This window comes from Bombina bombina, chromosome 4, assembly GCF_027579735.1.
Source record: "Bombina bombina isolate aBomBom1 chromosome 4, aBomBom1.pri, whole genome shotgun sequence".
Taxonomy (NCBI): Eukaryota; Metazoa; Chordata; class Amphibia; order Anura; family Bombinatoridae; genus Bombina; species Bombina bombina.
Window position 1 is genome coordinate 1,201,840,894 of NC_069502.1, and position 25,733 is coordinate 1,201,866,626.

Sequence of the window (25,733 nt, forward strand, 5' to 3'; positions counted from 1 at the left end):
AGACTAAAATGTTTTAAGTCTTGAGAAATATGTGGCTGTATAGTATATTGTCCCCTGGGTATGATGTACAATACAATACGTACCTGCTAATAGCCTGCAGGCTATGTGAGTGCATGAAAATGTCCTCTTATTTGAAGATGCAACCACTCCACTGTGCTTACCAGCTGCAAAATGACTGTGTCCAGTAGAGAGCCCACCCAGTGCTGTGTATGTCTCAACAAAAGATCTATGTAAGGAATATATCAACAAACCAACAGGAGGAGGATAAGGGACCGGTCCCTGTGACAGGCTTGTGATTAACTCCTCACTGGGAGTAATTATGTTGCTACCCCATACAACACTCTTCCCCTCTGGCCTATAAAGTTTCCCATGGTGATGTGATCACTGTAACAGAAGTAACCGTAATCACGCCATAAATGACAAGCTATTGGTTTGTAAATAATGAATCCTCTTGTCTCTGTCAGCAACTAAGTGATACCAATAGTAAAACTTTATTCTAATAAAGTGTATTTATTTTTATAATTTTATTCTAATAAAGTATATTTTTATAATATAATTTTAATAAAGTGAATTTTGTATTTGTTTTTGATCCCTGTGTTTTAAAGCGATAAAATTGTTCAATTTAAAAAGTATCAAAATGCTTCAAGGTAAATACCTTGGTGTCACTAGTTTCTATAAATATATATTTGTGTGTGGCACTTTTGGATTCAGTGACTACAATTAAACAGTGACATTTTCCAAACTTTTTGTTTTAAAACAAATCTGTCCTATACTTGCTATAAGTTACTTAGAAACCTAGCCATACAAGGTATTCCTAAAATCAGGACAAAACTGCTGGTCCTAAGCAGATATGGCTGGTGAGCCAAGCAGAAGCGCACTGCACTTCCAGGATTAGTAGTGCTACAATTACATGCTATAAAGAAAAAGAGAATGGAAATTGTACAATATGAGGTGGCTTTAAGGTTTCCCCCATGTTAGGACAGCCATTTTAAACAGGTGACCTCTGTATAATTTGTAGTTATGTGGTTATATGTATTCTGTGACAAGTTACAGTGTTGTAGTAAAGATGTAAAATCAAGTTCTCAACAAAAAGTGTTCAAACCACGGCTTCTGAATTAGTCCTTAGTTCTAAACCTGGCAGAACAACCATTTTAAACAATGTTTTAAATCAACATCACTTTGATTTATGCATTTCTCTGCACAGGGCAGCACAACTAATAAAAAGAGAGAAGCTCAGCAAAACGCGACAGAGGAGTCAGAAATGAAGTCAAACTTTATTCTGATTGGTTTAATGTTTCTTTTTCAGCAGGAAGGAGGGGGAAGGAATAAAGTTACAAGATTCTTTTTTTTTAATTTGTACAATTTTAAACTAAAACATATCTAGGCTAAATGTGTTAAGTAAATCTAGAACACAAAATGGTTAAATAAGATTTTGATTCTTTTAAGATACAAGAACTTAAATGTTTCCAAATGTTTAACAAACTTCACAGAACAGATACTGCAAAGGAACAACCCCCAGTGATTTGCAAACTGTTCGTATCTCACAAATACATTCAGAATCTTGCTTTTCTCTAGTCAACTTTTAACTATTTGCAAGTTCACCATAATGGAAAATGAGTAACAGTCATTTATTATTAATTCAAAGTTTGTCTTTGTGTTAGGTTTTCATGGACAGAGATAACTGTAACCTACGCTGCACATTGTGGAATTTGAAAAATGGGCAATTAAAGATAATACCTAGACTTTCTTTTGCTCTTAATGGAATTCCTGAAAAAAAAAACTACAGGCTAGACATTTGTTTAATACATTTACAGTAGCACAGAATACAATGCTAATCAGGTGACACATTTTGGTTGCAACATCCTCTCAATAATGGAGAACATTGAACATTATCTACTTGTTGACATATTTTACATGATTAAGGTCTTTGTGTTTGTGTGTAATGACCAATGAAAGTTGGTCCTTGGACCACTGTTAACGGCATGGGTGCAATATTTCTGAGATTTCCACTATAAAACAAAGAGAAGGCTTTGTGCCATTAAAACAAAGCCTTGTTTAGTTGCTCAAACCATTCAGCTAATAAAAATGTATATCGGTTTGTTGTGTATCCATTTGGTAAAGAGTAACATTTTGTTTTTACAAAGATTTCAGATAAAAAGAATCAGTAACTACCTTTCTGCTTGTTTAAAGTGCTGTGATTGGATGATGGGAACTGAGTAGTTTCTTTGTGTAATAGTATTAGATCTAAACAAACTCCAATGAGACTTTTACGACAACGGACAGGATGATCGCTACTGTAATGGAAGTGACACATAAATACACTGTACTCCTTAAGGAACTATTTAATGCATGTCCTATATAAAATATCCCCTGTAATTTACTGATAAAATCTTCTCCTATATTCCCCAGTTAAATAACCCAACACGAGGAGGTATCCTGGGCTATATAAAAGATTTCTGCTTTTGCTTTACATGATCTGGGATCACTGCATGTTTCAGCCATTGTGTTCCAAACACTCATAAGTAGATAGTATGAACCTCTATCAAATCTCCCTCCCCCCTCGGCTGCATAGAAACAAGGCTGAGTAGCCCTTTTTTGACAGACTAGGAAACACTTTGGAGGTTACAGAAATCAAGTTGAAAATTGGAGCTTTCCCTGGTTGTTCCTCAATACTGTTACTGAGCTCAGTTTGCTACAAAAAAGTCCTTTTCCCCCAAATATATGTTTAGCTACAGAAAGTCGGTCCGTAGAATCCAGCCGTGGCTACTGTGCTGTAACTTAGCCTTATTTGACTAGAAAGACCATCACCCAGCAAATTGCAAACAAAAGCCAATCAGGTTAAGGCTGGTGGGATTAGGTGATATGAGCACTGCTATTAGCTAAGGTGCGTATAAAAAATTGAAGTGATGCAAATACTAATTAGATACATTTTTTTTAATACAATTAAAAAAAAAAAAACCTGATTAGAAACTGGGAAGGTGCTCTTTCCAATTAAAACCATGATACTATTGAGATAGCTCCTACTTTGACACACTTGATTATCAAAATCGGCACCAGCAACTGAGAGGAAAAAACAAAAACTTAAATGATCTTTGGGGTGAAAAGATTCTGCAACAGAGCCTTTTATTTGAATAATTTATTGGTTTGGGCTACATCAAACAAGGAGTGAAAGTGAGGATATAATTACATAACCACATGGATATTGGAATTTCATATTTTGCAGTGAAACAGAAAAAAACATATACAAAATTAAATTACTCCAAAATATGTTTCTGGTGTTCTTTTGACAACAGCTAATAGCCATGTACTGCTTGGCCAACAGTCATCCACTACCAGCCTTATTTATTTATTTATTTATTTATTTAAAGTACCTGAACGTCTTCAGAAAAAAACAAAACCTGATTGGCTGTAGTCTGAGAGTTGCCCAGTAGTGAGAGTCTGGTTGACTTTGTCCTAAATAAGGCTAACATTAGTGAACTAAGAGAAACGGCATTTGGTAGGAGATTGTGGTACTCAGGAGCAGCCCTCGCCAATGCGCTGGCAGGACCTGCCAACTTTCCGGTCTAGTTTCACCATTTTCATAATAGCCTCCTCGCGACCACGGCCCATGTGGTCAAACGTGCAGTCGTGCTGTTCAGGGAGACGGTGTAACATACAGAACACGTAACCTGCAGACATGAACAGAAAGAAAAAGTGATCATCGCATATAATATGAAGTGGAGACCTTAAAATAAAAAAAGGGGTAATGAAAAGATTAATACAATTATTAACATTTTGTTAAAAAGTGACATGAACCCAAAATGCATCTTTTATTATTCAGATAGAGAATGCAGTTTTCATTTACATCTTATCAAAATAATAAATACTGTACATTGCTTCATTATCTTGACATCCGTTGTTAAGGGTGCAACAGTGCACTACTCAGAGCTAGCTGAACACATTGCGTGAGCAAATGACAAGAGGCACAAACGTGCAGCAATAGAAGTTAACTGGAAAGTTGTTTAAAATGGTATAATCTATGTCAGGGTCCTGAGGACTGGGTTTGGGAAACACTTAGAAAGTTTTTGACTTTATTATCCTTTTTTTTAACTGGATTCAATAAAATTACTAGAACAAAACTTGTATTGCAGATAAACACATTTGATTTGCCCCTAGGTCCCACACAATAAGCTATAGTCCTTTTTGCAACCAAGAGTTAAAGGCATACATTTTTAGTCTCAATGAAAACATGGTGTGAAACACGACCGTAAAACACACGTCCATATAACAAAGGGAACCAGTAATCTTGTAAAAAGATATAAAAAAAATCATACAAAAAACGCTTCAGCCTTAGTACAACTTGTATTATATGTGCAGATGTATTACAATGTGGTACAAAGATGGGGAGCGGAGATCACTGACAAACTAATTACAAAACGTAAACCCTTTTACTGAGCACTATGCAAATCCCATACTGGATTCAATACAAAAACATAAATTATACCTGATAATTTTCTTTTCTTCTGACGGGAAGAGTCCACAGCTGCATTCATTACTTTTGGGAATTCAGAACCTGGTCACCAGGAGGAGGCAGACACCCCAGCCAAATGTTTCAAATACCTCCCCCACTTCCCTCATCTCCCAGTCATTCTGCCAAGGGAACAAGGAACAATAGGAGAAATATCAGGGTGAAAAAGGTGCCAGAAGAACAAAAAATTTACTGCCGCCTCATAGACAAAATGCGGACAGGAGCTGTGGACTCTTCCCGTCAGAAGAAAAAAAATTTATCAGGTAAGCATAATTTATGTTTTTCTTCTTAAACGGGAAGAGTCCACAGCTGCATTCATTACTTTTGGGAAAACAATACCCAAGCTAGAGTACACTGGATGCAAACAAAGGGCGGGTACAAAAAGGCGGCCACTTCGAAAGGCACCACAGCTTGAAATTACCAGACACCCTACAAAAAAACTGCAAACGACAAGGGAAAAACCGGAAGCCCAGGTAACTGCTCATCAGTTACATAACCTGCAAAGCCGTGCTAGAGACCACTCAGACCCAGAGTCTGCTGAGCACAAAGGCCTCCGAGGAGCCAGCCCAGCGGCTCTCGACACCCACGAAAAGTACCCCTAAAAGTCAAAAACCTCTCTCTGCAACAATGTAACGTGAAACACAGCACTCACTGCACAGCCAGGAACAGGTTCACCAAACCCAGCATCGATACAAAGAAACCAAATTGTTCCAGCTGGTGCAAAAAAAGACTTTTATTGTGCAAACAGGGATCAAAAAGCAACGTTTCAGGCCCAAACTTGGCCCTTTCTCAAGCCTCTCTCTACCACTTAGGGGGAGAACTCCATAAGAGATCCAAAGGACCATCCAACACGGGCTGAAATCAAACTTAGAGCAACCCAAGGTTGCCAAAAGACCACTGCCCAGGGAGACAAACTCCCTAGTAGGACAAGGACCAGAAAAATAAATCCATACTCAGGTAGAAACGTCACTAGGATGACCAGAAGGCCACCCTCATATCTTTGACAGAGCACCATACCATATATGGTGTTCCAGAAAACAGCACATTCCCTATTGCATCATAGCCAAGTGCAAACCAGTCAGGTAAGATGAGCATAGACAAACAGAGACAGGATAACTGTCCTAGCAGTTAAAAAAGAGCTTTCCAAGACAACACAGAGCCCCCTGTAAACAAGAACTCACGATGACCAATCTCCAGGCAGAAAAGCTGACCCTAAGCATCATGGGACTCATCCCACCAAGAAGCGCTGAAAAATCTCGACAACAGCTCCCGACCAGAATTTTTGCGAGCTCCAAGGAGCATCCCATCCCAGCAGCAGATGCCACCAGTAGAGAGAGGGGCACCAAGAGTTCCCTCATCGAAGGGGAGGACAAACTCAAAAATAGTAAACGGTCAACACTGCACAGAGCATACCAATCCCCGACCTTCCCTCCAGTATAAACAGTCCCATCCCAATGGCTAGTTAAAGACCTAAGACAAGAGTCCCAAACCGTTGGAAGAAAAAAGGATGGATCTACAAGGAATCAAAACCCCAGAGTAGAACTCTGACCGTTACTAAAACTGACATGCTCCATGAGCCATGACAGGTAACTTTGTGCTCAGGTGTGAAAACCCCTACACTGCAGACTTCCCCAGCATCCTAATACCAGAATCTAGTTCCGTTATTCTGAGTTCCCCAGGAAGGGAAAAAAATCCTACGAGGCGAGAAAAACAAGGACCCACAGGCCTTCACAGATACTGAGGTACCTCCAAGTCAAGGAGAACACGCAAGAACCCATCCCCCACCCTAGGTGAGAAGAAAAGGGAGCAAGCAACGGAAACCACCCTACCAATATAGGCGAGACCCTTCGGCCAATTTTTTCAGCACAGTTGAAATGACAACTGAAGTCTACAAGGAAGCACAGATGTCCCAGAAGACAAGTAGGGACCCTTCAAAGATTCCTTAAACTTAAGCCTCAGACAGACAGTAATCTCCCACAAGAGTCAGAAACCCCGCCCTCAAAAAGTACACACAGGGGAACCAAACCCAATGGTTAAGCAGAACCATCCATGCCTGTTCCAGGCAAGAGACGTGGTCCTTAGCCAGACTCCTCGAAAAACGGAACCGATCGAAAGATCTAAATTCGTGAGGAACCTATCAGCTGCCTCCCATGGTAGGAGCGCACCCAAGACAGAGCCCTCCACCATCTAAAGTCCATAAATGAATACCTTGAAAAAAAACTCCTGACCAGTTGATGAAATGGGCAACCAGTACCCTTGGATCGGAAGGCTATCCTCAGACCGGCCGAACGACCTGATCCACACGCTGGTGAAAAGGAAGGTAATTTCCCAGACCTCTGAAAGGCGAAAATCTGTGACTGACCACGGACCTCCTACCCTCAAGCCTAAAAGGCTAGATCTGCAAAAGATTGAAGGATAGCACCCAAGAGTCTAAAGACCATGGTGTGACAAGGGGCAGTTCTTTGATTGAGAAGACGTCAGTCTACAGAAATCCTTACTGGATCTGTCTCCCGAAATCCCTGCAACAGGAATAACAATGGGAGCCTCACAGCTCATAGCAGAAAAGGCAGGGTTGACCCCTGCACTCCACTTACTGGAGCAAATGAAACGCTGAGAAAAAGGAAGGACATGCTCCGCACATCCATAACAGATGATCCAACCCAAAAAACGGGAAGGAATCAAAACTCCGCCACCGCAAAAGGAATGCGACTAGGCTACAAGAGTCGACATCCGGAAGATACCGCAAGTTAAGACGTAAATTGTCCATCACCTGGAATACCAGACCTCTGGAGGTCATTCACATCTCCAAAATCTACAGGAGTGGAAGAACATAATTTATGTAAGAACTTACCTGATAAATTAATTTCTTTCAAAATGCAGATAAATACACCCCTCACCACACCCACAAGTCAGTTTAACGAATAGCCAAGTAGTGGGGTGATAAAGAAAGGAGTAAAAAGCATCAACAAAGGAATTTGGAAATAATTGTGCTTTATAAAAAAAAATCATAAACCACCATAAAAAGGGTGGGCTTCATGGAAGAAATGAATTTATCAGTTAGGTTCTTACATAAATTATGTTTTCTTTCATGTAATTGGCAAGAGTCCATGAGCTAGTGACGTATGGGATAGCAATACCCAAGATGTAGAACTCCACGCAAGAGTCACTAGAGAGGGAGGGATAAAATAAAAAAAAGCCTTTTTTCGCTGAACAAATTAATCCACAACCCAAAATATAAGTTTATTCTTATAAATGAAAAGAAAAACTTAAAATATAAGCAGAAGAATCAAACTGAAACAGCTGCCTGAAGAACTTTTCTACCAAAAACTGCTTCTGAAGAAGCAAATACATCAAAAGTTAGAATTTAGTAAATGTATGCAAAGAAGACCAAGTTGCTGCTTTGCAAATCTGATCAACTGAAGCTTCATTCATAAAAGCCCACAAATAGGAGACTGATCTAGTAGAATGAGCTGTAATTCTCTGAGGTTGGGCTTGACCCGACTCCAAATAAGCTTGATGAATCAAAAACTTTAACCACGAAGCCAAGGAAACAGCAAAAGCCTTCTGACCTTTCCTAGAACCAGAAAATATAACAGACTAGAAGTCTTCCTGAAATCTTTAGTAGCTTCAACATAATATTTCAAAGCTCTTACCACATCCAAAGAATGTAAGGATCTCTCCAAAGAATTCTTAGGATTAGGACTCAAGGAAGAGACAAGAATTTCTCTATTAATGTTGCTAGAATTCACAACCTTAGGTAAGAATTTAAATGAAGTCCGCAAAACCGCCTTATCCTGATGAAAAATCAGAAAAGGAGATTCACAAGAAAAAGCAGATAATTCAGAAACTCTTCTAGCAGAAGAGATGGCCAAAAGGAACAACACTTTCCAAGAAAGTAGTTTAATGTCCAAAGAACGCATAGGTTAAAAAAGAGGAGCATGTAAAGCCTTCAAAACCAAATTGTTTCTCCAAGGAGGAGAGATTGATTTTATGACAGGCTTGATACGAACCAAATCCTGTACAAAACAGTGAATATCATCTTTCTGTGAAATAAGACAGAAAGAGCAGAGATTTGTCCCTTCAAGGAACCTGCAGACAAACCCTTATCTAAACCATCCTGAAGAAACTGTAAAATTCTAGGAATTCTAAAAGAATGCCAAGAGAATCTATGAGAAGAACACCATGAAATATAAATCTTCCAAACTCAATAATAAATCTTTCTAGAAACAGATTTACGAGCATGTAACATAGTATTAATCACTGAGTCAGAAAAACCTCTATGACAAAGCACTAGGCGTTCAATTTCCATACCTTCAAATGTAATGATTTGAGATCCCGATGGAAAAAAGGAAATTTATGCTTACCTGATAAATGTATTTCTTTTATGATATGACGAGTCCACGGATTTCATCCTTACTTATGGGATTACGCCTCCTGGTCAGCAGGAGGAGGCAAAGAGCACCACAGCAGAGCTGTATATATAGCTCCTCCCTTCCCTCCCACTCCAGTCATTCGACCAAAGTTAGGAAGAGAAAGGAAAAGCCAAGTTGCAGAGGTGACTGAAGTTTAACAAAAATAAATACCTATCTTAGAAATGAAAGGGTGGGCCGTGGATTCGTCATATCATAAAAGAAATACATTTATCAGGAAAGCATAAATTTCCTTTTCTTTTACAAGATATGACGAGTCCACGGATTTCATCCTTACTTATGGGATACAATACCAAAGCTATAGGACACGGATTAAAGGGAGGGACAAGACAGGAACCTAAACTGCTTGAACCTTTCTCCCCAAAACAGCCTCGGATGAGGCAAAAGTATCAAATTTGGAAAATTTGGAAAAAGTGTGAAGAGACGACCAAGTTGCAGCCTTGCAAATCTGTTCAACAGAAGCATAATTTTTAAATGCCCATGAGGAAGCCACAGCCCTAGTAGAATGAGCCGTAATTCTTTCAGGAGGCTGCTGTCCAGCAGTCTCATATGCAAAACGGATGATACTCTTCAGCCAAAAAGAAAAAGAGGTAGCTGTAGCTTTCTGATCCCTACATTTTCTGGAAAAAAACAACAAATAATGAAGATGATTGATGAAAATCTTCAAGGCACTGACCACATCCAAGTTATGTAACAGATGCTCCTTCTTAGAAGAAGGATTAGGACACAAGGAAGGAACAACAATTTCCTGATTAATATTCTTATTAGAAACAACCTTAGAAAGGAAACCAGTTTTAGTACGTAACACCACCTTATCAGAATGGAAAATAAGATAAGGTGAATCACATTGTAAAGCTGAAAGCTCAGAAACTCTGTGAGCAGAAGAAATAGCAACCAGAAATAAAACTTTCCAAGATAACAACTTAATATCTATGGAATGCATAGGTTCAAACGAAACCCCTTGAAGAACATTAAGAACTAAATTCAAACTCCAAGGAGGAGCAATTGGTCTAAACACAGGCCTGATTCTAGTCAGAGCCTGACAAAAAGATTGAACATCTGGAACATCTGCCAGACGTTTGTGTAGCAAAATAGACAAAGCAGAAATCTGTCCCTTTAAGGAACTTGCTGACAACCCTTTCTCCAATCCTTCTTGGAGAAAAGATAAAATCCTGGGAATCCTAACCCTACTCCATGAGTAGCCCTTTGATTTGCACCAATAAACATATTTACCCCATATCTTATGGAAAATCTTTCTAGTAACAGGCTTACGTGCCTGAATCAAAGTATCAATGACCGAATCAGAGAACCCTCGCTAAGATAAAATCAAGTGTTCAATCTCCAAGCAGTCAGCTGAAGAGAAACTAGATTCGGATGATGGAAGGGTCCCTGAATGAGAAGGTCCTGCCTCACTGGAAACTTCCACGGTGGCAGAGAGGACATGTCCACCAGATCGGCATACCAAGTCCTGCGAGGCCACACAGGAGCAATGAGAATCACCGAAGCCCTCTCCTGTTTGATCCAAGCAATCACCCGGGGAAGGAGAGCAAACGGTGGAAACACATAAGCTAGGTTGAACGACCAAGGCACTGCCAAGGCATCTATCAGTTCGGCCTGAGGATCCCTAGATCTGGATCAGTATCTCGGGAGCTTGGCATTCTGACGAGACGCCATATGATCCATCTGAGCATCAGGGTGGCAAAGACCTCCGGATGGAATTCCCATCCCCCCGGATGAAACGTCTGTCTTCTCAAAAAATCCGCTTCCCAGTTGTCCACTCCTGGGATGTATATTGCTGACAGATAACAAGAGTGAGCCTCCGCCCACCAAATTATTTTGGATACTTCTGTCATCGCTAAGGAACTCCTTGTTCCTCCCTGCTGATTGATGTAAGCCACAGTCGTGATGTTGTCCGATTGAAACCGGATGAATTTGGCCGAGGCCAACTGAGGCCAAGCCTGAAGCGCATTGAATATTGCTCTCAATTCCAGAATATTGATTGGAAGTAGAGATTCCGACCGAGTCCACACACCCTGAACCTTCAGGGAATTCCGGACTGCACCCCAACCTAGTAGACTAGCGTCCGTTGCCACCATCACCCATGAGGGTCTGTGGAAGCACGTTCCTTGGGACAGATAATACGGCGACAACCAATGAAGAGAGTCTCTTGTCTCCTGATCCAGATCTATCTGAGGAGACAAATTTGCATAATCTCCATTCCACTGCCTGAGCATGCTCAGTTGCAGAGGTCTGAGATGAAAACGAGCAAACGGAATGATGTCTATAGCCGCCACCATCAATCCAATTACTTCCATGCACTGAGCCACTGACGGTCGAGGATTGGACTGAAGTGTTCGGCATGTATTCCGAATCTTTAACTTTCTGACTTCCGTCAAAAAGATTTTCATGAATACCGAGTCTATTAGAGTTCCCAGGAAAGGAACCCTTGTCTGTGGAATGAATGAACTCTTTTCTAGATTCACCTTCCACCTGTGAGACCTTAGAAAGGATAGAAAAATGTCGGTATGAGACTTTGTCAGCTGATAAGAGGACGCCTGGATCAGAATATTGTCCAGATAAGGCGCAACTGCAATGCCCCGCAGCCTGAGAACCGCCAGCAGGGACCCTAGAACCTTCGTGAAGATCCTGGGTGCCGTGGCCAACCCGAAAGGAAGGGCCACAAACTGAAAATGTTTGTCCAGAAAGGCAAACTTCAGGAACTGGTGATGACCTCTGTGGATAGGAATAAGAAGATATGCATCCTTTAAGTCCACGGTAGTCATATATTGACCCTCCTGGATCAATGGAAGGATTGCCCGAATAGTCTCTATCTTGAAGGATGGAACTCTGAGAAAGTTGTTTAGACTCTTGAGATCTAAAATAGGTCGGAACGTTCCCTCTTTTTTAGGAACCACAAAAAGATTTGAATAAAACCCCTGCCCCTATTCCTGTATTGGAACGGGACAAATTACTCCCATAGTGGAGAGGTCTTTTACACAACGTAAGAACGCCTCTCTTTTTATCTGGTCTACAGACAATCGTGAAAGAAGAAACATTCCCCTTGGGAAGGAATTTTTTTAACTCCAGCTGATACCCTTGAGACACGATTTCCAGTGTCCAGGGATCCTGAACGTCTCTTATCCAAGTCTGGACGAAGAGAGAAAGTCTGCCCCCTACTAGATCCGGTCCCGGATCGGGGGCCGCCCCTTCATGCTGTCTTGTGAGCAGCAGCGGGCTTCTTGGGTTGTTTACCCTTGTTCCAAGCCTGGTTGGGTCTCCAGATGGCTTTGGCTTTTAGCGGCAGAGGAAGGGGGGACTCCTTTGAAATTACAAAAAGGAATGAAAATTACTCTGTCGTCCCCTTTGCTTAGAAGTTTTGTCTTGAGGGAGGAGATGACCCTTACCTCACGTAATATCAGAAATTATTTCTTTCAAATCAGGCCCGAATAGTGTTTTCCCTTGAAGGGAATAGTCAAAAGCTTTGATTTAGGGGACACATCCGCAGACCAAGATTTTAACCATAAGGCTCTGCGCGCTAAAATGGAAAGTCCTGAATTCTTAGCCGCCAATTTGGCAATCTGAAAGGCGGCATCCGTAATAAAAGAATTAGCCAGCTTAAGGGCCTTAATTCTATCCATTATTTCTTCTAAAGGAGTCTCAGTCTTCAGAGACTCTTCTAGGGCGTCAAACCAAAAGGCAGCCGCAGTTGTGACTGTTACAATGCAGGCCGTTGGTTGTAATAGAAACCCTTGATGAACATATAGCTTTTTTAGAAGACCCTCCAACTTTTTATCCATAGGGTCTTTGAAAGCACAACTGTCATCAATAGGGATAGTCGTACGCTTAGCCAGAGTAGAGATAGCTCCCTCCACCTTAGGGATCGTTTGCCAAGAGTCCAGAACAGTGTCAGCTACAGTGTACATATTCTTAAAAATAGGGGAAGGGGAGAACGGGATACCCGGTCTTTCCCATTCCTGTGTAACAATTTCCGAAACTCTCTTGGGAACCGGAAAAACATCTGAATAAGAAGGGACCTCTAAATATTTGTCCATTTTACTTAATTTCTCTGGTGGGACCACAATAGAGTCACAGTCGTCCAGAGTCATCAAAACCTCTCGCAGTAAAAGGCGGAGGTGTTCAAGTTTAAATCTGAAGGACATGACATCCGACTCTGTCGGGGGTAAGGCACTTCCTGAGTCAGACAGTTCCCCCTCAGACACGGCCACCCTACCCCCCAATTCAGAGCCCTTGGAAGGTATATCGGAGATAGCCATCAAAGCATCAGAAGTCGCAGGGACTACATAAGTCTCTGTCCTGCTGCGTTTGCCCTTTAAAACTGGCAACTTAGATAAAACTTCTGTAAGAGTGGATGACATAACTGCAGCCATATCCTGCAGAGTGAATGAAGTGGACGCCGTTGAAGAACATGGCGTCGCTTGGGCGGGCGTTAAAGGTTGTGACGCTTGGGGAGAAAGTTGTGACATACCTTGAATCTCATCAGGCTGAGAAACATCCTTAGATACACTTGCATTAAAGAAAATTTGTTCTTTAAATTGTAAAGCCCTCTCGGTGCATAAGGGACAAAAAGTAATATGGGGTTCCACATTGGCATCTAAACACATAGAACAAGTGTGTTCTTGAAGCTCAGCCATGACAAAAAAGCAAGTAATAGCAATATTGGTCGTGGTACAATTTAAAAATAACAACTCTAGTAAAAATAATTTTTGCAAAACGAGTGTACTGCGACTTAAAAAATAAACTTCTTTAGTTTTTAATGGCCGTAATGTAAAAACAGTCTAGAAACAGGGGTCACTATAATGTACTGTCAGAGATATAAAAGTACACTCTACAAAATTATCAAAGTAAAACCCTTGCACCACGTCACAGCTCTGCTGTGGTGCCTACCTGCCCCCACGATCCAGTCAATAATACACCGTTGTTAATAAAACAAGCGGACTTAGGAGAACTCTGGAGCCTCGAGGTACACTGCCGGAACCTTGAAACCAACAACGTGACAGAGTGCGCAACGTTAAGCCCCACCCTTCGTGGGCGTAATCTAACTCTGCATGGCCTACACAAGTTGCAATACAAACACCAAAATAAAACTGAACCGCTCTCATTCAAAATTCCCTATTTTCATGTATAAGCACCGGATTATAGGAACACATATCCCCCGCGTCAAGCCCACTCTCAATGCGACCGGACTAGAATTCAAAAAGCCCGGTATCACTCACAGCTGAATTCCTAGGTTACCCTAACATGTCAGCCCGTAAAATATCAGGGGGGAAACATCTATACATATCACACACTCGCAAGTAGATTACCCCTCCTTGTTGAGGAAAATAATGGCCAGTCTGTTCTGGACTTGTATTCGATTCCCCAGAAACAAAAAACTATACATAACTCAATGCTGGTGCAGGCTGCACGTGTCTTACACGAAGAAGAGAGTCTTTCATTACCTCCTGCAGATCTGTGGGGACAAACAGGGCCTTAGATAATATCTGCTAAGACCATCAGTAGGGCAGCAACAGTATGGGAGACACAGAGAAATGTAGAATCTCCTCAGCTCCCATAATTGAAAAGCCTGCAGCTTTACCCATGAGAAAAATAGCACTCACTGGCACTATATTAAAATAATAAACTCTTGATTGAAGAATCTAAACTACCACCTCACTTTACCTCTTCCTATCACTAACACAGGCAAAAAGAATGACTGGAGTGGGAGGGAAGAGAGGAGCTATATATACAGCTCTGCTGTGGTGTTCTTTGCCTCCTCCTGCTGACCAGGAGGCGTAATCCCATAAGTAAGGATGAAATTCGTGGACTCATCATATCTTGTAAAAGAAACGGACCATGAGACAGAAGGTCCGGCCTAAATGGAAGAGGCCAAGGTTGGGAACTGGACATCCGAACAAGATCCGCATACCAAAACCTGTGAGGCCATGCTGGAGCCACCAGCAACACAAACAATTGCTCCATGATGATTTTGGAGATCACTCTTCTTGGAAGAAGAACTAGAGGTGGAAAAATATAAGCTGGTTGATAAAACCAAGGTAGTGTCAACGCATCCACTGCTTCCGCCTGAGGATCCCTGGACCTGGGAAGTTTCTTGTTTAGATGAGAAGCCATCAGATCTATTTCTGGAAGAGCCCACATCTGAACAACCTGAGAAAACACATCTGGATGGAGAGACCACTCCCCCGGATGTAAAGTCTGATGGCTGAGATAATCTGCCTCCCAATTGTGTCAGGTTAGGAAATATCCAGAAGTAGACCAAAATGCAAGGGCGAAGTTAAAAAACACCCTTGCAATCTGAGTTTAATCCAGGATGTGACCCCACGACAACCTCCAAAAAACAAAGTACTCACAATATGGAGCAGGGTTAGCCTGTGCCAAAGTAATTCATGATATCAGCCAGATAGACTTCTGAATAAGGAACTGGTTTCAGGAAATGCCTTCCACAGAATCAGGAGAGCAGGGATAGTCACTTATACTCAGACAGAAGAAGGGTAAAACAGAAAACAGTTAATAATGAAGGAGTAGGTCATTTGTTATCAGGCAGTCTGAAGGTTAACACTGTGTAGACAGTCTTTGCAGAATATGCAACAGGTAATCAGGCAGTTTGAGGGTTAACACTGAGTAGACAGTCTTTGCAGAGTATGCAACAGGTAATCAGGCAGTTTGAGGGTAAACACTGTGTAGTCAGAACTTGCAGAATTAATAACATGTAATCAGGTAGTTTGAAGGTTAACACTGTGTTGTCAGAACTTGCAGTGATAGCAACAGGTAAGCTGGTAGTTTGAAGGTTAACACAGATAATCAGTACTTGTGGAGATTGGCAACAGGATATCCAGCAGTTTGAAGGTTTACACTGAATAATAGTATTTGCAGAGTTTGGAAACAGGTAAACATGCAGATTGAAGGATTCACAGAAATAACAGTATTTGAATAGTTTGCACTACACAGAGTAGTCTGAATATGCAGGGTTTGCAGCAGGTAAACAGGAAGTTTGAAAGTTTCACAAAACAAACAGTACTTGCATTGTTTGGACACAGGTATTCAAGAGGTTGAAGGTTAATCCAGCATAGTAAGTCCTTGAAGAGATTGGCAACAGAAAAGCAGCAGTTAGAGAGATTCCTCAGCGAAATCCTAACAGAAGCCTCAAAGTTAACAAACAAACGGACACTGGAGAAACAGGAAGCCAGAATAAAAAGCCTGGATGTGACATCATCAGGAAGGGGTGGCTCAGACACCTGTCAATCAAGCACACAGAGAGGACTGCAGAGCTTCCCAGCAGCTGAGCGTGACAAATTGTCTATACCTGGGATATGCACCACAGAAATTAGACAGGAGCTGGATTCCGCCCAAGCAAGTATCCGAGATATTTCTTTCATAGCTTGGGGACTGTGAGTCCCACCCTGATGATTGACATATGCCACTGTTGTGATATTGTCTGTCTGAAAACAAATGAACGGTTCTCTCTTTAACACAGGCCAAAACTGAAGAGCTCTGAAAATTGGAGTTCTAAAATATTGATTGGTAATCTCGCCTCTTGAGATTTCCAAACTGCTTGTGCTGTCAGAGATCCCCAAACAGCTCCTCAGCCTGAAAGACTCGCATCTGTTGTGATCACAGTCCAGGTTGGCCAAACAAAATAAGCCCCTTGAACTAAACACTGGTGATTTAACCACCACGTCAGAGAGTGCCTAACACTGGGATTTAAGGATATTAATTGTGATATCTTTGTATAATCCCTGCACCATTGATTCAACATACAAAGCTGGAGAGGTCTCATGTGAAAATGAGCAAAGGGGATCGCGTCCGAAGCTGCAGTCATTAGACCTAAAACTTCCATGCACATAGCCACTGAAGGGAATGACTGAGACTGAAGGTGCCGACAGGCTGCAACCAATTTTAAACGTCTCTTGTCTGTTAGAGAGTCATGGACACTGAATCTATCTGGAAACCTAAAAAGGTGACCCTTGACTGAGGAATCAAGAAACTTTTTGGTAAATTAATCCTCCAACCATGTTTCCGAAGAAACAACACTAGTTGATTTGTGTGAGATTCTGCAGAACGTAGAGACTGAGCTAGTACCAAGATATCGTCCAAATAAGGAAACACCGCAATACCCTGCTCTCTGGTTACAGAGAGCAGGGCACCGAGAACCTTTGAAAAGATTCTTGGAACTGTTGCTAGGCCAAACGGAAGAGCAACAAATTGGTAATGCTTGTCTAGAAAAGAGAATCTCAGGAACTGATAATGATGTGGATGAATCGGAAAATGAAGGTATGCATCCTGCAAGTCTATTGTGGACATATAATGTCCTTGCTGAACAAAAGGCAAAATAGTCCGTATAGTTACCATTTTGAAAGTTGGTACTCTTACATAGCGATTCAAAATTTTCAGATCCAGAACTGGTCTGAATGAATTTTCCTTCTTTGGGACAATGAATAGATTTGAATAAAACCCCAGACCCTGTTCCTGAAAAGGAACTGGCATGATTACCCCAGATAACTCAAGGTCTGAAACACACTTCAGGAAAGCCTGAGCTTTTACTAGATTTGCTGGGATGTGTTAGAGAAAAAAAAATCTTCTCACAGGAGGTCTTACTCTGAATCCTATTTGATACACCTGAGAGACAATGTTCTGAATCCAATGATTTTGGACAGAATTGATCCAAACATCCTTGAAAAACCATCTGCCCCCTACAAGCTGAGCTGGAATGAGGGCCGCACCTTCATGCGGACTTAGTGGCTGACTTTGGTTTCTTAAATGGCTTGGATTTATTCCAATTTGAGGAAGGCATCCAATTGGAAACAGATTCCTTGGGAGAAGGATTAGGTTTTTGTTCTTTATTTTGACGAAAGGAACAAAAACGGTTAGAAGCCTTAGATTTACCCATAGGTTTTTTTTATCCTGAGGCAAAAAACTCCCTTCCCCCCAGTAACAGTTGAAATAATAGAATCCAACTGAGAACCAAATAAATTATTAACTTGGAATGAAAGCGATAGCAATCTAGACTTAGATGTCATATCAGCATTCCAAGATTTAAGCCACAAAACTTTTCTAGCTAAAGACATGGATCAAACATCAATTTTGATATCAAAAATGTCCTCACAAATAAAATGATTAGCAGGTTGCAGTAAGCGAACAATGCTAGATACGTCAGAATCCAATTCTTGTTGCGCTAAATGAAATCTTAGCACAAACTTACTTCACCACCTCCATAGGAGGCAAAGTTTGTAAAACTGAATTGTGGGTGTGGTGAGGGGTGTATTTATAGGCATTTTGAGGTTTGGGAAACTTTGCCCCTCCTGGTAGGATTGCATATCCCATACGTCACTAGCTCATGGGCTCTTGCCAATTACAAGAAAGAAAAGGCAAACTCATATCAGAACTCTCAACCTTCCTCCCAGAAGCGTTGGATCTGCACACTAGGCCCCATACTTCGTAGTAGGATCTGAGCCTGGGGTCCATATCAATAGGCCAAGTGACATTCAGAATCCGACAGGATAATCAGCACCATGAGGATGACATGAACCAAAGGAACAGCAGATAGCGCCCAACCAGTACCTGCTTGGTACAAGGAAACCCCAAAACTATCCAAGGTACAAGGAAAATCGAAGGTTTGATAATATGAATTAGAACATAACTTCGTTCCTAACCAGAAGTGCGCCACTTCCAAGGAAGCACCCATGCGACCACAAAATCGCAAGTATCAGTTCCAGAGAAAGAATGTTCCCAAAACGGAAATTATATCAGATGAGAGCTTATTAAAAACAAATCAAATCAAATACATCCTATCCGGATCAAAATAAAAGTAAGGCAGCACCCGCGGGTGAACACCCAAGGTAAATGGGTATGCCAACAGGACCAGTCGGTCAGAGGCCCCATTCACCCAAGCTCAGAACTGGAACAGATACATAAAAGAAAGAAAAACTGAGATGAAAAACGGAGATGACAAGGAGATTAGCTTAATCCCCAAACGTCTAACCCATCTTGCCATCCGGGATCTAAGGCCTCGGATCCCTCGGCCCACTAGGACTGGAATCCTCTAGCACCGCCAAAACATGCCTTAGTAGACGTGCCAGCCTATAACGGAAGGTGAATTTATCCCTCGCCGGATTGGTAAACAACCCCGGCTCCGAGGTTGGGGCCCCTGAAGCCTCACAGGCCGACGCTTCCCCAGAAGGCTGAATTGAATCAGGTGATCCCATATTGACACCTACTTGCGTAGCAAAGGAAGGTTCTGCAGCACACGCCTCACCGCTCAACGCACTCTAAGGTACCTGAGTCGGGAGAAGAGAGTACTCTAGAACGGTTATCGGAACATAACTGATGGGCATGGATAACCCGGGCCATTTCATATTCATCACAAGACGCATTCTCCGGATGGGAGACATCTGTGTCTAAAAAAATCAGAATCTTCCATAATCTTGGGATTACAAAAATCACAAGCACTAACTGGCACCCTTTTTACACACCCAATGGCTGGGGCACTCACCACCTCCTGTGAACCAGACAACCAAAGAGCAGACTCTCTCTGTCGCCACACAATCAGCATACGGAAGTGGAAAATAACACAACCGCATCCAGGCACGAGGTGCACCGTGGCAGTCACAAAAAAGAACGTGCAAATCTAAAGAGATTGCGCCAATTGATAAGGCCGTTATGTTCTGAAAAGCCATGAGCCAACTACACATTAGCAGATAGAACCACATAACAAACATGATTAAAATCCCCAATGTTCAATAACTCCCCTCAGGAGATATTAACCCATGATTTCTATTTTAAGATAAAAGGAGTCCCACTGGGACCCTACCTTCTCTCGTTACCATTACATTCACATAATGAAATAAAATGAAACAATCTTACCGGAATCTGCTCCATGGAACAGGAACACGGCCCTTCAAGTGTGACAGATAGTAGCCTCACTTCTGACATGAACTTGAGTGAATAAAGGCAGAGAAACTCGTGAACGCTGATTGCCAAGGAGCTGTTAATATGAGTCGGGATGGTTTCGAAGAAAGACTATCCCTGCATCTCCTGACTCTAACCTTCATCCATGCTCTAGCTGAGAGGCTGACAGGATTAGTTAACACTCCAGTCCCATTTCGAAGAGTACTACCCTCCATAAGAGACTATCACAAACTTCTGACAATTCTCTGGCAACCTCCTGTGACGAAAGGCAAAGAATGACTGGGGGATGAGGGAAGTGGGGGAGGTATGTGAAGCCTTTGGCTGGGGTGTCTTTACCTTCTCCTGGTGGCCAGGTTCTGAATTCCCTAAAGTAATGAATGCAGCTGTGGACTCTTCCCGTTTAAGGAGAAAATATTTATATTACATTCTGAGCAGCTCACATCTGTTCAGCTTTTGTAAATAAAATTAAAGAGGAATATTTTGGACAGTGGACACAAAGCGATCATGGTAAAATGATTGGTGTAGAATGTGGTCACACTGAAACGTTGCAGCTTCAGATTTAGTTTAGATAATGTCCTGTATGTGAATTATCCCAGATTAAATAACAGAAACCTGCACTATAAGGACATTAAAGCCATTTTCCTTCATATGGATCAGAAATTAATCGCTGCATTACAAAATGTCTGCACACAACTTAAACATCTAGAGTTCTCCACAGACAATGTAGTCAGCTGGGTGACATTAGGAAGTAACCGGGTGACGACGGTTATATTTTCTAATACATAATTTTTCAGCAATCCAAAGAATAAATTAATTACATAATTTAGCATAAATGTACTTAATAATAATGTGTGCAATAACAATTTAACTTTTTTAATAATTGCTTATTTTAGCTTAATATTGGTTAAAATATTAGTGGAGTGGTCAGTAAAATTAGCCAGGTGGTGCACCCACTAAAAACAGAATTTATGTTTACCTGATAAATTACTTTCTCCAACGGTGTGTCCGGTCCACGGCGTCATCCTTACTTGTGGGATATTCTCTTCCCCAACAGGAAATGGCAAAGAGCCCAGCAAAGCTGGTCACATGATCCCTCCTAGGCTCCGCCTACCCCAGTCATTCGACCGACGTTAAGGAGGAATATTTGCATAGGAGAAACCATATGGTACCGTGGTGACTGTAGTTAAAGAAAATAAATTATCAGACCTGATTAAAAAAACCAGGGCGGGCCGTGGACCGGACACACCGTTGGAGAAAGTAATTTATCAGGTAAACATAAATTCTGTTTTCTCCAACATAGGTGTGTCCGGTCCACGGCGTCATCCTTACTTGTGGGAACCAATACCAAAGCTTTAGGACACGGATGAAGGGAGGGAGCAAATCAGGTCACCTAAATGGAAGGCACCACGGTTTGCAAAACCTTTCTCCCAAAAATAGCCTCAGAAGAAGCAAAAGTATCAAACTTGTAAAATTTGGTAAAAGTGTGCAGTGAAGACCAAGTCGCTGCCCTACATATCTGATCAACAGAAGCCTCGTTCTTGAAGGCCCATGTGGAAGCCACAGCCCTAGTGGAATGAGCTGTGATTCTTTCGGGAGGTTGCCGTCCGGCAGTCTCATAAGCCAATCTGATGATGCTTTTAATCCAAAAAGAGAGAGAGAGGTAGAAGTTGCTTTTTGACCTCTCCTTTTACCGGAATAAACAACAAACAAGGAAGATGTTTGTCTAAAATCCTTTGTAGCATCTAAATAGAATTTTAGAGCGCGAACAACATCCAAATTGTGCAACAAACGTTCCTTCTTTGAAACTGGTTTCGGACACAGAGAAGGTACGATAATCTCCTGGTTAATGTTTTTGTTAGAAACAACTTTTGGAAGAAAACCAGGTTTAGTACGTAAAACCACCTTATCTGCATGGAACACCAGATAAGGAGGAGAACACTGCAGAGCAGATAATTCTGAAACTCTTCTAGCAGAAGAAATTGCAACTAAAAACAAAACTTTCCAAGATAATAACTTAATATCAACGGAATGTAAGGGTTCAAACGGAACCCCCTGAAGAACTGAAAGAACTAAATTGAGACTCCAAGGAGGAGTCAAAGGTTTGTAAACAGGCTTAATTCTAACCAGAGCCTGAACAAAGGCTTGAACATCTGGCACAGCTGCCAGCTTTTTGTGAAGTAACCCAGACAAGGCAGAAATCTGTCCCTTCAGGGAACTTGCAGATAATCCTTTTTCCAATCCTTCTTGAAGGAAGGATAGAATCTTAGGAATCTTAACCTTGTCCCAAGGGAATCCTTTAGATTCACACCAACAGATATATTTTTTCCAAATTTTGTGGTAAATCTTTCTAGTTACAGGCTTTCTGGCCTGAACAAGAGTATCGATAACAGAATCTGAGAACCCTCGCTTCGATAAGATCAAGCGTTCAATCTCCAAGCAGTCAGCTGGAGTGAAACCAGGTTCGGATGTTCGAACGGACCCTGAACAAGAAGGTCTCGTCTCAAAGGTAGCTTCCAAGGTGGAGCCGATGACATATTCACCAGATCTGCATACCAAGTCCTGCGTGGCCACGCAGGAGCTATCAAGATCACCGACGCCCTCTCCTGATTGATCCTGGCTACCAGCCTGGGGATGAGAGGAAACGGCGGGAACACATAAGCTAGTTTGAAGGTCCAAGGTGCTACTAGTGCATCCACTAGAGCCGCCTTGGGATCCCTGGATCTGGACCCGTAGCAAGGAACTTTGAAGTTCTGACGAGAGGCCATCAGATCCATGTCTGGAATGCCCCACAGCTGAGTGACTTGGGCAAAGATTTCCGGATGGAGTTCCCACTCCCCCGGATGCAATGTCTGACGACTCAGAAAATCCGCTTCCCAATTTTCCACTCCTGGGATGTGGATAGCGGACAGGTGGCAGGAGTGAGACTCCGCCCATAGAATGATTTTGGTCACTTCTTCCATCGCTAGGGAACTCCTTGTTCCCCCCTGATGGTTGATGTACGCAACAGTTGTCATGTTGTCTGATTGAAACCGTATGAACTTGGCCCTCGCTAGCTGAGGCCAAGCCTTGAGAGCATTGAATATCGCTCTCAGTTCCAGAATATTTATCGGTAGAAGAGATTCTTCCCGAGACCAAAGACCCTGAGCTTTCAGGGATCCCCAGACCGCGCCCCAGCCCATCAGACTGGCGTCGGTCGTGACAATGACCCACTCTGGTCTGCGGAATGTCATCCCTTGTGACAGGTTGTCCAGGGACAGCCACCAACGGAGTGAGTCTCTGGTCCTCTGATTTACTTGTATCTTCGGAGACAAGTCTGTATAATCCCCATTCCACTGACTGAGCATGCACAGTTGTAATGGTCTTAGATGAATGCGCGCAAAAGGAACTATGTCCATTGCCGCTACCATCAACCCGATCACTTCCATGCACTGAGCTATGGAAGGAAGAGGAACGGAATGAAGTATCCGACAAGAGTCTAGAAGCTTTGTTTTTCTGGCCTCTGTCAGAAATATCCTCATTTCTAAGGAGTCTATTATTGTTCCCAAGAAGGGAACCCTTGTTGACGGAGATAGAGAACTCTTTTCCACGTTCACTTTCCAGCCGTGAGATCTGAGAAAGGCCAGGACTATGTCCGTGTGAGCCTTTGCTTGAGGAAGGGACGACGCTTGAATCAGAATGTCGTCCAAGTAAGGTACTACAGCAATGCCCCTTGGTCTTAGCACAGCTAGAAGGGACCCTAGTACCTTTGTGAAAATCCTTGGAGCAGTGGCTAATCCGAAAGGAAGCGCCACGAACTGGTAATGCTTGTCCAGGAATGCGAACCTTAGGAACCGATGATGTTCCTTGTGGATAGGAATATGTAGATACGCATCCTTTAAATCCACCGTGGTCATGAATTGACCTTCCTGGATGGAAGGAAGAATAGTTCGAATGGTTTCCATCTTGAACGATGGAACCTTGAGAAACTTGTTTAAGATCTTGAGATCTAAGATTGGTCTGAACGTTCCCTCTTTTTTGGGAACTATGAACAGATTGGAGTAGAACCCCATCCCTTGTTCTCTTAATGGAACAGGATGAATCACTCCCATTTTTAACAGGTCTTCTACACAACGTAAGAATGCCTGTCTTTTTATGTGGTCTGAAGACAACTGAGACCTGTGGAACCTCCCCCTTGGGGGAAGCCCCTTGAATTCCAGAAGATAACCTTGGGAGACTATTTCTAGCGCCCAAGGATCCAGAACATCTCTTGCCCAAGCCTGAGCGAAGAGAGAGAGTCTGCCCCCCACCAGATCCGGTCCCGGATCGGGGGCCAACATTTCATGCTGTCTTGGTAGCAGGTTTCTTGGCCTGCTTTCCCTTGTTCCAGCCTTGCATTGGTCTCCAAGCTGGCTTGGCTTGAGAAGTATTACCCTCTTGCTTAGAGGACGTAGCACTTTGGGCTGGTCCGTTTCTACGAAAGGGACGAAAATTAGGTTTATTTTTTGCCTTGAAAGGCCGATCCTGAGGAAGGGCGTGGCCCTTACCCCCAGTGATATCAGAGATAATCTCTTTCAAGTCAGGGCCAAACAGCGTTTTCCCCTTGAAAGGAATGTTAAGTAGCTTGTTCTTGGAAGACGCATCAGCCGACCAAGATTTCAACCAAAGCGCTCTGCGCGCCACAATAGCAAACCCAGAATTCTTAGCCGCTAACCTAGCCAATTGCAAAGTGGCGTCTAGGGTAAAAGAATTAGCCAATTTGAGAGCATTGATTCTGTCCATAATCTCCTCATAAGGAGGAGAATCACTATCGACCGCCTTTATCAGCTCATCGAACCAGAAACATGCGGCTGTAGCGACAGGGACAACGCATGAAATTGGTTGTAGAAGGTAACCCTGCTGAACAAACATCTTTTTAAGCAAACCTTCTAATTTTTTATCCATAGGATCTTTGAAAGCACAACTATCCTCTATGGGTATAGTGGTGCGTTTGTTTAAAGTGGAAACCGCTCCCTCGACCTTGGGGACTGTCTGCCATAAGTCCTTTCTGGGGTCGACCATAGGAAACAATTTTTTAAATATGGGGGGAGGGACGAAAGGAATACCGGGCCTTTCCCATTCTTTATTAACAATGTCCGCCACCCGCTTGGGTATAGGAAAAGCTTCTGGGAGCCCCGGCACCTCTAGGAACTTGTCCATTTTACATAGTTTCTCTGGGATGACCAACTTGTCACAATCATCCAGAGTGGATAATACCTCCTTAAGCAGAATGCGGAGATGTTCCAACTTAAATTTAAATGTAATCACATCAGGTTCAGCTTGTTGAGAAATGTTCCCTGAATCAGTAATTTCTCCCTCAGACAAAACCTCCCTGGCCCCATCAGACTGGGTTAGGGGCCCTTCAGAAACATTATTACCAGCGTCGTCATGCTCTTCAGTATCTAAAACAGAGCAGTCGCGCTTACGCTGATAAGTGTTCATTTTGGCTAAAATGTTTTTGACAGAATTATCCATTACAGCCGTTAATTGTTGCATAGTAAGGAGTATTGGCGCGCTAGATGTACTAGGGGCCTCCTGAGTGGGCAAGACTCGTGTAGACGAAGGAGGGAATGATGCAGTACCATGCTTACTCCCCTCACTTGAGGAATCATCTTGGGCATCATTGTCATTGTCACATAAATCACATTTATTTAAATGAATAGGAATTCTGGCTTCCCCACATTCAGAACACAGTCTATCTGGTAGTTCAGACATGTTAAACAGGCATAAACTTGATAACAAAGTACAAAAAACGTTTTAAAATAAAACCGTTACTGTCACTTTAAATTTTAAACTGAACACACTTTATTACTGCAATTGCGAAAAAACATGAAGGAATTGTTCAAAATTCACCAAAT

At 42.3% G+C, this 25,733-nt stretch overlaps 1 protein-coding gene across 2 annotated transcripts in view; it reads right to left on the reverse strand.

Annotated features, from left to right (window-relative positions):
- Positions 1-1,273: 1,273 nt before the first annotated feature.
- The window catches only part of ZFAND3 (zinc finger AN1-type containing 3), a 698,731-nt gene continuing 674,271 nt past the window's right edge, over positions 1,274-25,733 (reverse strand). For both annotated transcript variants that reach the window (XM_053712688.1, XM_053712687.1), the window contains one exon: positions 1,274-3,668. In XM_053712688.1, the coding sequence (XP_053568663.1) occupies positions 3,514-3,668 (155 nt within the window). In that variant the 3' untranslated portion in view covers positions 1,274-3,513. The remainder of the gene's footprint in view (positions 3,669-25,733) is intronic.